Source organism: Macaca mulatta, chromosome 9 (genome assembly GCF_049350105.2).
Source record: "Macaca mulatta isolate MMU2019108-1 chromosome 9, T2T-MMU8v2.0, whole genome shotgun sequence".
Taxonomy (NCBI): Eukaryota; Metazoa; Chordata; class Mammalia; order Primates; family Cercopithecidae; genus Macaca; species Macaca mulatta.
In genome coordinates this window covers 25,960,549-25,973,820 of record NC_133414.1, presented here as the reverse complement: position 1 = coordinate 25,973,820, position 13,272 = coordinate 25,960,549, and the positions used below count along the sequence as shown (strand labels likewise).

At 45.9% G+C, this 13,272-nt stretch overlaps 1 protein-coding gene across 50 annotated transcripts in view; it reads right to left on the bottom strand.

Annotated features, from left to right (window-relative positions):
• Window positions 1-13,272, bottom strand: part of KIAA1217 — an 839,292-nt gene that overhangs the window by 19,600 nt on the left and 806,420 nt on the right. For 25 of the 50 annotated variants that reach the window (XM_077945978.1, XM_077945980.1, XM_077945965.1 and 22 more), the window contains 3 exons: window positions 6,769-6,896; window positions 5,180-5,327; window positions 2,009-2,450 (listed from right to left, as the gene is read on the bottom strand). In XM_077945978.1, the coding sequence (XP_077802104.1) occupies window positions 2,009-2,450; window positions 5,180-5,327; window positions 6,769-6,896 (718 nt within the window). The remainder of the gene's footprint in view (window positions 1-2,008; window positions 2,451-5,179; window positions 5,328-6,768; window positions 6,897-13,272) is intronic. The other 25 variants (XM_077945970.1, XM_077945972.1, XM_077945974.1 and 22 more) reach the window with 2 other exon arrangements.

Genomic DNA, 13,272 nt, shown 5'->3' with positions numbered 1-13,272 from the left:
CTTTTATTTTTTCTTCCTAGCATTGATTACCACCTGGCATATACGTTTTTTCTGTCTCCTGCTACAAGTAGGTAAGTTTCTTGAGGGCAGAGAGTTTGTCTCTTCTGTTCACTGGCTTTCCCCCGAGCCTACGAGGGCCTGGCACATAGCGGGCTCGGTAATCTCTGTTGAATGAATAATGCTCACCCCATTTGTCAGTGGCAGATCTGGCAGAAAAACCCAGGCCTCCATACCTGTGGATCAGGGCATTTTCAGAGATGACTCATATCTCCCGTCAAAGTGTAAAACACACACATCACAATGATCACTATGCCCACTGGGTCCTCAATAGAGATTTGTTAAATAAGAGTGCCATCATACTGACATCCTTTAAATGTTGAGATGTTTAAAGTGGCAAGACATCTTAAGTGACAGGTCTGCCAATGTCTCTTCCTCCCCTGCCCTACTAGGTACTGGGAATAGAATCACACTCCGTCAATCACATTTCCGTACCCTTGTGATATGCATTTTTTAAATAGCTGGCTCTGATTAGGGGCAAGCCAGGGCCCTTGGGACAGACAGAAACCACCTAGTGTTCAGAGGCCTGGAGGCTGTGACTGCGGCTGTGGCAGTTTTGCCAGGTCGTCTTGATACACCCAACCTGAGCTCTCCACTGGTGATTTTCAGTAGAGGCAGGAGGGTTAGGACAAGGTTGCTGGGGATAAAGCAAATGAGTGGAGGAAAAGTTACGTGGCAAGAAGAAAAAGGTAAGTAGAAAAGCCAAATGTGTTATTGGAGCATTGATACCAGCCCTTGATAAAAAGAATATTTCAAAATGTAATATGTCATTTGATCTCATGGTTTTTAAAACAGGGTCTCGCTGTGTCACCCAGGCTATAGTGCAGTGATGGGATCTTGGCTCGCTGAAGCCTTGACCTCCCTGGACCTAGGTGATCCACCCACCTCAACCCCCTGAGTAGCTGGGGCTACAGGCACGTGCCACCACGCCCAGCTAATTTTTGTATATTTTTTTTTGGTAGAGTTGGGATTTTGCCATGTTGCCCAGGCTAGTCTTGAACTCATGTTCCAGTGATCCACCCGCCTCAGCCTCCCAAAGTGCTGGTATTACAGGCATGAGCCACCACACATGGCCTCATGTCATTTGATCTTAAGACCTAGTTTTCTCTTTTCATTCTGACTGCTCTACCGTTCATTCTTAGATGACTACAGTAACTTCTCATCCAGCTCTCTTAATTCTAGACCCACCACCTCAATCAATTCTGTATGTTGTTTCTAGATTAATTTCCAGAAGATGCCATTTAAAAAAAATCATGGATTCAAGCTGCAGCATTTCTCTGACACCTTCCAAATAAACTCCAAACATCATGGACTGGTTTTCAAGCTCTCAAGTCAGTTTCCAGCCCATTTCCCCAGTCTTAGTCCTCGTTCTTGTTCCACTTAGACAGGCTTAGTCATGGTCCCAGACTTTGATCCAGCATGTTAGTATCCTAGAATGTCCTCACCACCCTCCCCTGCTAACCAGGTTCCACTTATCGTCTACATGAGTTGCAGACCCTCCTCAGGCTGCCTTTACCGCAATGGAGTGCTTGAAGCTGTCCTGGCCCAGATAGCTGATTGTCACATCTCTTCCCAACTTCAGCAGCAGTGGTGTCATGTCGTAACTTGAAATCAGCCATGGTTGCGATATTTACACCATGGAAATTGGCAAATGCCACACATAGAGTAGCCCCCCCGCCTACCCCCCACCACAGCCAGTACCAGAGAGCTGGTTGTTAAACATTTACCAGCACACCACTGCCTCACCTTCCTACAGGCTAGATGTCTCATCCTTCTCTGAAACCAGATGACCTATCTCTTCACCTGGCCACTGAATCCCACTTCCACTTCCAAAACTCTGTTTCTGATCCATACACAATTATGTCATCATCCGGCCTATAAATGCTTTGAGGGAAAGGCCCATGTATCAGACTCCTTTATGGGGTTATGAGAAATGGAAATAGGACTCTACCTCGATAGACACTGCCCTGTTCTTGGCACTCACACTGTGGATTTCTTCAATGAACAAGCTCTGCATGGCAGACCCATTCATGGGTGTCTGTGGGGACTGCGGAGCCTGCAATGTCTGCAGGGTGGGGCTTACTTCCTGGGGGACGGCGGGGGAGCTGGCCACGTGAGGCAAGTTCTGAGCAGGGTTCAGCAGGGCCACGGAGTGCTGCGAGGGCTGGATGGCCACAGGGGAGCTCTGTGCGTGGTGAACCGTCATGCCGGACAAAGGCACCACTTCTGACTTCGCATCGCCAGGGGCACCTGTGCTGTGGAAGGGCTGGCTGGAGGTGTGGGCTGCCTCCTCGTGGCTCTTCAGGACTTCTGCGGCCGTGGCCTTTTCCATAGCCATGTACTGTGCGGCTTGGGCTGCGTCCGTGCCTTTCAGGAGCCCGTCAGTGACATGTCTAGGAGAAACCATGCACAGCAGCATTAACCCTCATGCCACTTTCTCATGGTGGCATACTTGCAAGCTATGTCATCCCAAAGCCAGGTGAGAGTCACACATCCCAAAGCTCAGAGTAGCTGCTTAGGGACCTGTATGGAAATATCTCTTTCTGCTGGTGCTGTTGTACTCAGACCCTTGCCACTCCATCATTGTTTGGGGGTGGGTAGAAGAAAATGAGCCATGAGTCTAACATCAGCCTCTCTTAACTCCTCCACCACCTGATTCTGGCCTATGCAGCCCTCAAATACGCTTAGTTCTAAGCCAAAAGTTTGCTTATTCCCTCCTGCTTTCACTGCCAAGCATCTTGGGAGGGCAGCCCTCACTCTAATTCCTTCTGTTTGCTCTTCTGTATCTCAGCCTGTTGCTCACTGGCTTCCCTACCTGGATTCAGCCAAGTCTTGCCACAAGGTACAAAGTGACTCCAAATCTAACAGTCGTGTTTACTCCTCAACTTCCTCTGGTGTTTGGAGTCATTTGAAGCTATATATCCCTCCCCACCTCACACATGATATAGTGGAAAAGGGTGTCTGGTGTCAGATCTGTGTTTGAATATCAGTTATTTCATGTTGTATATAACGTTGAGAACTTCGCCTCTTTAAGCCTCAGGTACTTTTGCATAAAATGTAATGATGAAGATGGAGATGACGATGGTGATGCTAATGACTTCCTCAGGGCCTGTTGTTAGGACTAACATTAAGATTGTAAAGTTATGTGTGAGACAATGTCAAACATGGTACTTGACCTCTAATTTTTAATTAGGCCCTCATCCCCTTTGTATTATATTACTTTTTTTCATTTGAACAAAACCATTGCATTCTATAACTCTTCTGCTACTCACTGCTCTTTCTTTTGCTGTTTACTTTTTTTTTACCCCAATCCCTTAGATTCTTAAAGATCCCCAAGGATTTGTTCTCTCCTTTCCCTATCATTCTGCCTTAACCATCTCTTCCATTTTCTTTTCTTTTCTTTTAAGAGACAGGGCCTCTCTCTGTTGCCCAGGCTGGAGTGCAGTGACTCAATCATAGCCCACTGCAGCGTCAAACTCTTAGGCTCAAGAGATCCTCCGGCCTCAGCCTCCTAAGTAGCTGGGACTACAGGTGCACACCATCCTTCCTGGCTCATTTTTAAAATAATTTTTTGTAGAGATGGGGTCTTGCTCTGTCACCCAGGCTGGAGTGCAGTGGTGTGATCATAGCTCACTGCAGCCTTGAGCTCCTGGGCTCAAGGGATCTCCCGCCTCAGCCTCCTGAGTAGCTGGGATTACAAGCACGCACCACTGCAACCAGTGATCGTTCCCATTTTCAATAATCATCTCCATGAAGGTGACTTCATGCTCTGTCTCCCAAGCTGGAGTGCGGTGGTACAACCTCGGCTCACTGTAGCCTCCACCTCCTGAGTTCAAGTAATTCTCCTCCCTCAGCCTCCCAAGTAGGTGGGATTACAGGCACGCCACTGCCTATAATTCCTACGGGAATTCACTATGTTGGCCAGGCTGGTCTCGAACTCCTGACCTCAAGTGATCCACCCACCTAGGCTCCCAAAGTGCGGGGATTACAGGCGTGAGCCACTGTGCCTGGCCAGTGAAGGTGCTTTTGGCAACACAAATTTTGCATGCATATGTGTTTTCAGTGAGTGTGGAGTATTGGAATTTTCTTTCTTTTTTTTTTTTTGAGATGGAGTCTCGCTCTGTTGCCCAGGCTGGAGTGCAGTGGCCAGATCTTAGCTCACTGACTGCAAGCTCCGCCTCCCAGGTTTACACCATTCTCCTGCCTTAGCCTCCCGAGTAGCTGGGACTACAGGCGCCCGCCACCTCACCCAGCTAGTTTTTTTTTTTTTGTATTTTTTTAGTAGAGACTGGGTTTCGCCATGTTAGCCAGGATGGTCTCGATCTCCTGACCTCAAGTTCCGTCCGTCTCGGCCTCCCAAAGTGCTGGGATTACAGGCTTGAGCCACCGTGCCCGGCCTGAAATTTTCTTTTCAGTGAAAGTCCTGAATTTCTTTTGGTCTTTACTCCACTGTGACCTCTTTGATGAGCAGGTTTACCTTTAGTAAGGGAGCCTGGCCCAAGCCACTCAAAAGGCTTTGTTTCTCTTTTCTAGGCAGGACCAACAATCTCACAGATACTCCTTCAGGAGGTCACTTAAGAAAGACTTTGTTTACTTCTATTACATTTCTTTGAACTGAATTTATCTATGCCCCTGAAGTGAAGGAGGCGAATAAACTATTTCAATTTTTCAACTTCAAAATATTATTTTAAAAAACCCACCTTCAAATGATTTTTTTTTTTTTTTTAAGAAATGGCGTCTTTCTCTGTTGCCTAGACTGGAGTGCAGTGGCTCAGTCATAGCTCGCTGTAACCTCCTACTCCTGGGCTCAAGGGCTCCTTCCGCCTCTACTTCCTGAGTGGCCACCACAGCTGGCCTTTCAGATGATTTTAAAGCAATGTTTATTGTGTCTATTAATTTTAAACCCTAGGATGGGCTCCACCTAACAATCCTGTGTTGAAGAATTAGAAGCTCAAGCCATGTTGCAATAAAAGTTCAAGCGTGAGAAGGACTTGGGGCTTTTCCTCAGGACACTGGATATGTCCTGGGAGCATGGTGGAAGCCTGAAGTCCCAAACCTCCACTCTCGCTTTCCCAGCACACCCCTCCGCAGGCCACCCCCAGCACGGTAAGGGCCCGGTCACCTCCGCAGCAGGGTCAGGATGTCTGTCATGCTGCGCACACGCTTCAGGAGACTGTCCAGCTTGTGTGGCTCCTCCTTCAGAAACCGCACGGCCTCCACTTCTATGCGCAGGATGGCTCGCATCTTGTTTTGTAAGGTTGGAAATTCTCCTGCAGGCCAAACCAGCAGGTGAATTGGAGGAGAAAAAGCCGGAACGACAACCCTCATCCCGCACTCCGATACTGGACAGAGAATTGCAGAGTTCACAAGCCACAGGGCGGCTCACACATCTTCAGGTGGCAGTGGGTTAAGAGCACAGAGGAGCATTGGAGAAAGTCACCTTGGGCAAGGGTAAAGCTCCTCTAGGCCTGTTTCCTGTCTGTGTATTTGGGATAAAGCCAATAGACCATTAGGGTTATTATTATTACTTTGTAATTTGACTGATTGATGGGGTCTCTCTCTGTCACCCAGGCTGGAGTGCAGTGGCATGATCAGAGCTCACTGGAGCCTCAAACGCCTGGGCTCAAGCGATCCTCCTGCCTCAGCCTCCTGTAGAGCTGGGACAATTTAGGTGCTGCACACCACCATGCCCAGCTAATTAATTTTTTTTTTCTTTTTTTGAGATGGAGTCTCGCTCTGTCACCCAGGCTGGAGTGCAGCAGCATGATCTTGGCTTACTGTAACCTCTGCCTCTTGGGTTCAAGTAATTCTCTTGCCTCAGCCTCCTGAGTAGCTGGGACTACAGGTTTGCGCCACCATACCCAACTAATTTTTGTATTTTTAGTAGAGATGGGGTTTCACTATGTTAGCTAGGCTGGTTTCGAATTCCTGACCTCAGGTGATCTGCCCGCCTCGGCCTCCCAAAGTGGCATAAGCCACTACACCTGGCCAGAAAAAAACTTTTTTTTTTTTAAGAGATGAGGTTTTGTTATGTTTCCTAGGCTGGTCTTGAACTCCTGGCCTCAAGCAATTCTCTTGTGTTGGCCTCCCAAAGTGCCAGGATTGCAGGCATGAGCCACCATGCCTGGTTACAGGATTTTTATTTTATTTTATTTTTTGGGTTTTTTTTTTTTTTTTTTTGAGACAAGGTCTCACTCTGGCACCCAGGCTGCCAGGCTGGAGTGCAGTGGTGCAATGATGGCTCACCATAGCCTTGATCTTGCAGGCTCAAGAGATCCTACCACCTCAGCCTCCTGAGTAGCTGGTACCACAGGCATGCACCACCACACGTGGCTATTTTGTTTGTAGAAATGGGGGTCTCTCTATGTTGCCCAGGCTGGTCTTGAACTCCTGGGTTCAAGTGATCCTCCCACCTTGTGTTTTTAATGAGTTTGGCACATGCATCCTGGTGCACTGTAAGAGCCTAGCAAATAGAAAGTGTTACTGGAATAATTTAGTGTGAAATCTTACAGCACCCACTATAATATCAGCACCAGGAAGAGGGGGATGTTTGTGCTCTGGGATATCCCAAGTGCCCAGAACAATGCCCGGCACATGTAGGTGTTTAATAAATACTTGCATATATGAATGAATCCTTCTCTACGTGGCAGATTTTTAAACACCCCAGGAAAGATAGTTCAGACTCCTCCCCTGGCGCAGCACAAAGCTTACCTTTCAGGGTAGCTACAGCCTCTCCCACTTGACGCAGGAGGAAAGCCCCATCTTCCACGTCTTTCAGAGTAACCAATCGGCTGGCTGCCGTGGAGTCCTTCAAGTCTTCAACAAAGTCTTCCAGCTCGCTGCGGGAGCAAGGACAGCAGCACAGAGAGCTGAACACCGGGCCTCACAGAGGAAGTGCGGGGCCGAGTGCCGGTCTGAGCCTCTGGTTTTGTATAGAGCCCCAGCCCCTCCCCTGTCCCTCCCCTGTCCCTCCCCTGCCCCTCCCCTGCCCCCCCATGCCTCTCCCCTGCCTGTCATGTGGTGGTGGTGGAGAGGGGACGCTCATCTTTAACAGTGGCTGGGAACATTTCGCAATGATGTGAGGCAGGTACAAGGAGGTTTTTCCAGGTAATGTTCCACATTGGCCCAAGGGACGATTGTGCCTGGCTAACAGAGGACCCAGTCTTTATATTCAATGGTGCTGATGCTAGCAGAGGGACGGAGGGAGGGATAGGTGGAAGGAGGGGGAGGGTGGGGGGGGGAGAGAGAGAGAGAGAGAGAGAGAGAAAGACAGACAGAGAGAGAGAGAGAGAGAAAGACAGACAGAGAGAGAGAGAGAGAAAGACAGAGAGAGAGAGAGAGAGAGAGAGAGAAAGAGAGGGAGACCGACCTGTGGTGCAGTAAAACGAGAAGCCCACATTGATTAATATCAGGCTTCTCAACTTTAGCATTTGACATTTTGGGCCCGCGTAATTCTTCGTTGTGGTGTGAGGAAACTGCACGGTAGGATGTTCAGCAGCCCCCTGGCCTTCATCTACTCAATGCCAGTAGCAACCTTGCCTACCCCAACTTGTGACAAACTAGAATGTCTCCAGACCCAGACACTGTCCAATGTCCCTGGGGAAGGGCGAGCAAAATTGCCCCTAAATGAGAACCTCTGGTTTATACTGATTGTCCCATCAACAAGGATGAGCGCTTTCTTCTCCAGGCTACCAAAAGAAGAAATGACTGCAGAAAACAAAAATGACGACAGATGTGGTGTCTGTCGATGGAGGGGGATGCTAGCTCCAAGAGAGGGAGATCGAGGTCTCACCCTTGAGAAAACAGTAACCTCCTTGGGCACATTACTAACCCCATCCTAAACACCTACACATCTAAAAGAGAAAAATCTCTCTCGAGGACGCAGGGAAAAAGAACTTTCGGAAACGCAAACCGTTTCGGAAATGGCGACCACTAGGGGGCGGTAAGTGAACAGCGATCCCACCTCCTGGAGCCCGGAGTGTGGAGCCAGCATCCGAAAGAGAAAAAGGAATGCACTGCGTCATCTGCAAACAGATGGCCCTCGAAGGCCCTTTCCACTTAGGTGGGCAAGTGGATAGAGCTCTGGGTCACATGGCAGCTGCGGGAGGGGTTCAGGCAGGATGCCACATGCATTCAACAGGATCCCAGGGAAAATGACAAATTCCTCCACTGCAAGAGGTGGGATGGAGTTTTTGGTCATGTCTTTCATTCTGTTATGAAAAATAAACCAAAATTGCTTGTGGTCATTTCAGATGAAATGATGCTACTTCAGGACCAGAGGGGGAAAGCCTCATCTGCTCATTGTCCACGTCTGTGAACTATGGAAAGGGGCTCAGTGTTCTGTGAACATACCCGCGGGAAACTTCCTACAGCTATTGCATTCTTGACAGGAAGAGATTGTGCCACCCCACTGAAGGGCTCTAAATATGGTAACTTCGTGTGGAAAAGTTCTTTTCCATTGCATAACCAAACAGAATGACTTCCCTGCATTGACTGGACACAGTGTCCAGTCCTGCAAAGCTTTGCTGGAAGAGCTAAGACACAAATATTATCCTGGTTCCGTTAACAACCAACATGTCTGTCAGTGTGTAATTAATACTGCAAGGGACTATCAGCTGACTCAAAGTCAGCCTGCCTAGAATTCTGTTTTCATCTCTTCTATACAATATACCTCTTGGATTTCACAACCTTGCATACAGAGGCTCTTAAACTTCACAGCTTTGTGGAATATACAGAAATGTATATTGATACGATGGTACACAACAATGTCACTTCTATGCAAATGTTTATGATACCTACTTTAGATAAAACATTAAAATTCAAATTTATTAATTCAAAAATGTAAGAGAGACATGGGGCTAAAATGAATGCTGGAAATACATTTTTGACATGGTAATCAATATGACTTTTGAAATACCAGCTTCGCTCCACAGAATGTCAGATATTCATAGATGTTACAGTTTATAGCATTCTATTTGTTTAAGTTGCTTTTCATCCTAGTGTTGTTAAAAAGAAGCATCCAGTTTGTTGGAATATATTTCACCTATTATTAGAAGACTAATTATTATTTTCATGTAGGAATTATCTAGACCCAATTTCTTTTCATAGTTTTATTTTTTATTTTTATTTTTAGACAAAGTCTCTCTCTGTCACCCAGCCTGGAGTGCAGTGGCCCGATCTTAGCTCACTGCAACCTCCGTCTCCCGGGTTCAAGTGATTCTCTTGCCTCAGCCTCCTAAGTAGCTGGGATTACAGGTGCCTGCCACTATGCCCAGCTGATTTTTGTATTTTCAATACAGATGGGGATTCGCCATGTTGGCCAGACTGGTCTCTAACTCCTGACCTGAAGTGATCCATCCACCTCGGCCTCCCAAAGTGCTGGGATTATAGGTGTGAACCACTGTGCCCGGCCCATCTCGTCATAGTTTTAGACCCAAATTTAATCTCTCTGCCTTCTGAATGGCTCACCAGTAATTCAACCTAACATGAGTTGAATATAAGCCTCCACAAGGAGGCTTATATTCTAGTGCTTGGAATAAGAAGGACAAGGAGGAAAAGGAGAACGAGGAGGGAGAGGGGAAGGAAAGAGGGATATTGCTGTTCTGGTATTCCAGAGTTGAAATTCCTGGCTTTTAAAAAATAAGCTCTTTTTAAAAATCGACGCATACTAGTTGTGAGTTTTGAGGTACATGTGATAATTTAGTACATATAATTTGTACAGATCAAATCAGTGTACTTGGGATATCCGTCACCTTAAATATTTGTCTTTTTTTCATGCTAGAAACATTCTAGTTCTTCTCTTCTAGCTATTTCCAGCTGTCTTTTATAACCTGCTCTCTTGTCATTCAGATCTAGCCATCCAATCAGTTAATCTGCTTTACACCTTATAGACGGAAAATTTCCACTATCATTATTAAAAGGATATATATGTATATAGTTATTTTTAATTGCTTTTTTTTTTTTTTAAACAGGGTTTTGCTCTGTTACCCAGGCTGGGATGCAGTGGTGTGATCATGCAGCTTTGACCTGCCAGGCTCAAGCCATCCTCCTACCTCAGCCTCCTGAGTAGCTGGGACCACAGGTGTGTGCCACCATGCCCGGCTAGGGTTTAGTTTTTATTTTTAATTTTTATTTTGTAGACATGGGGTCTCCCTATGTTCCTATGTTGCCCAGGCTGGTCTTGAATTCCTGGGCTCAAGCGATCTTTCCACTTCAGCCTCCGAAAGTGCTGGGGTTGCAGGCAAGAGCCACTGTGCCCAGCCAAAAGGATATATATTTCAAAAGGTGTTTTAAAGAAGAATTTTGAGAGCTAGTCGTAGGTGGTGAATACCATAGGACGTTTTGCATTTGACTTCATTCTTACTTTCACTGCTTGGTTCAGGCCTCATTGCCTTTTGCCTGACGGAGACAGTAGCTTCCCATATGGTCTCCGAGTCACTGATCTATTTTCCCCTCAATCAGTCCCGCACATGATCACCAGAGGGACCTCACTCCAATACAACTCTAGCTTTGCTACTTCCTTGACCAAAAACAAAAACCAAAAAAACCCAAACACTCAGTGTCTTCCTCATCGTTCTAGGCAGTAACTCTCAAATGTGAAGGTGCTTCAGAACCACCAGCTTTGTTTGTAAACTGCAGATTCCTAAGCTCCATCCACAGAAATTGTGAATCCGGGGTTGAACCCCAGAACTTTCAAGAAAAGCCAGAAATCCAGATTTCTCTTAAAGAATCTTCCAATCTCTGTAGGCACAGCCCAGACAGGCATCAAGCAGGTACATGAGGCCTTGAGTATGGTCTAAGATACAGGAAGTCAGTGTGCAAATGGAATGGCACTCCCCAAATATGGGATGTGTATCTTGCACCCAACTCTCCTGCCTAACTGGACTGCTACCCAGTTCTCCAAAGATATCTTGCATTTTCCAGGCCAGAAACTTGTTGGTTTGCAGGGTTCTACTGCCCGGAAGTCCTTCCCTGTCTAGCCTCTGCTGATGCCATCTCCCCATCTTCGAGGCCATCTCAGTTGAGTTTAACCATTTCTTTCTTTTTTTAGAGATTGGGTCTTGCTCCAATATCCATGCTGGAATGCAGTGGCGCAGTCATAGCTCAATGCAGCCTTGAACTCCTGGGCTCAAGCGATCTTCCTGCTTCAGCCTCCTGAGTAGCTGAGATTACAGGTGCATGACACCACACCTGGCTGATTTTTTATTTTTAGTAGAGACAGGGTTCTGCTATGTTGCCCAGGCTGTTCTTGAATTCCTGGTCCCAAGTGATCCTCCCACCTCAGCCTCCCAAACTGCTGGGACTATACGTGTGAACCATTGTGCCCAGCCTAACAAACCATTTCTGAAACTACTATGTGCTAGATACTGTGTGTGGCCTGTAGGTCATACAAAGAATGACTTCATTCAGGTTAAGTCTTCCTGATCCCTGGGTTAGTCTCTCTTTTGTGTGGGTACAACTGGTACCTGTAAATCCCGTGTTTGGAGCTACACTCCTATTTATCAGGTTGGCTTTGCTAGACTGAAGATTCTTAAGGGCTCTTTGCATATCTTACTCATCTGTGGCCTTCCCACAAATCCAACCAGATAAAGCCCTCTTATGATACGTTCATTCCATTACTTTTTCTATCTCATTCCTATGCTAGGCTGTAATCTCAGAGTATTATTGAGATTAAAGATGACTTTTCTAGGCCAGAAGTGAGAATTATTTCAGCTAACCAATAAACACAATTTTTTTTAAAAAGAAATTTACTGACCGGGCATGGTAACTCACGCCTGTAATCCCAACACTCTGGGAGGCTGAGGCAGGTGGATCACCTGAGGTCAGGAATTTGAGACCAGCCTGACCAATATGGTAAAACCCTGACTTTATTAAAAATACAAAAATTAGCCAGGTGTTATGGCGTGCACCTGTAATCCCAGCTACTCAGGAGTCTGACATAGGAGAATTGCTTGAACCCAGGAGGCGGAGGTTGCAGTGAGCCGAGATCATGCCACTGCACTCCAGCCTGGGCAACAGAGCAAGACTCCATCTCAAAAAAATTTTTTTCATAATTTTGTTGGAAAATTTATATAAACGTTATTAAAAGGATAAATGTTTTTATTTTTATTTTTACTATTATTTTTTGAGACGGAGTTCTGCTCTGTCACCCAGGCTGGAGTGCAGTGGCACAATCTCGGCTCACTGCAACCTCCCCCTCCTGGGTTCAAGCAATTCTCTTGCCTCAGCCTCCTGAGTAGCTGGACTATAGGCATACACCACCATGGCCAGCTATGTTTCTTTGTATTTTTAGTAGAGTCAGGGTTTCTCAATGTTGGCCAGGCTGGTCTCGAACTCCTGACCTCAGGTGATCCGGCTGCCTCGGCCTCCCAAAGTGCTGGGATTACAGGTATGAGCCACTGTGCCCAGCCAGGATATGCATTTTAAAAGAAGTTTTAAAGAAGAATCTGGAGACCTAGTTTTAGATAATTGGGCTGTCACAAAAACATTTCAGACAAATAACAGCCTTACCAACTCATGGTGGGTGATTAACTCTGCCTATAAATGTGTGAACTAAGTAGAATTTTGGAAGCTATTTTGAGATGTGGATGAACAGCGGCCTGATTTAATTTATTAGGAAAAGAATAACTCAAATTGAAGTTTTTTTTTTTTTCCCCCTCTCTAGACTGCTGAGAGGGACACTCTAATTTTAATCAAACACATTAGGTTGGTATCCAGGGTGATATGAGCCACAGCTCCAACAGGAGATAGGTGATTGAACACAATGCTTTCCATCATGGAAACCTCTTCTCATTATGGCCATGAGAAGAGTTTGCAAATTGTTCCCTTGCAATCCCAATTTGAGAGATTTAAGTTTTCCAAGAAACAAGAGAATTATCAACACTGGAGAAACCCCTCAAAATTACTATTCATTATACTAAAAGGTGAGATAGTTCTATGATAAATCTTCATTGCATACCAAAATATACAATTACCATAAAAGATGTGCCTGCCTGCTGATGGGGGAGTAATAAAATTCTGTTCATTTCAATAGTAGGAATTGATAGATGCTTTCAATAAGAACCTTAAATAACATTCATAACAGCTAAGGAAGCATCTTTCATTCGGGATCAGATACCCTTTACATTTAAATTCTTCTTTTGCGATTTTAACTACAGTTGAATAATAGGAAGATAATTTTAGTGCTGTGTTATTTTGGCCATTAGTTTTAATTTA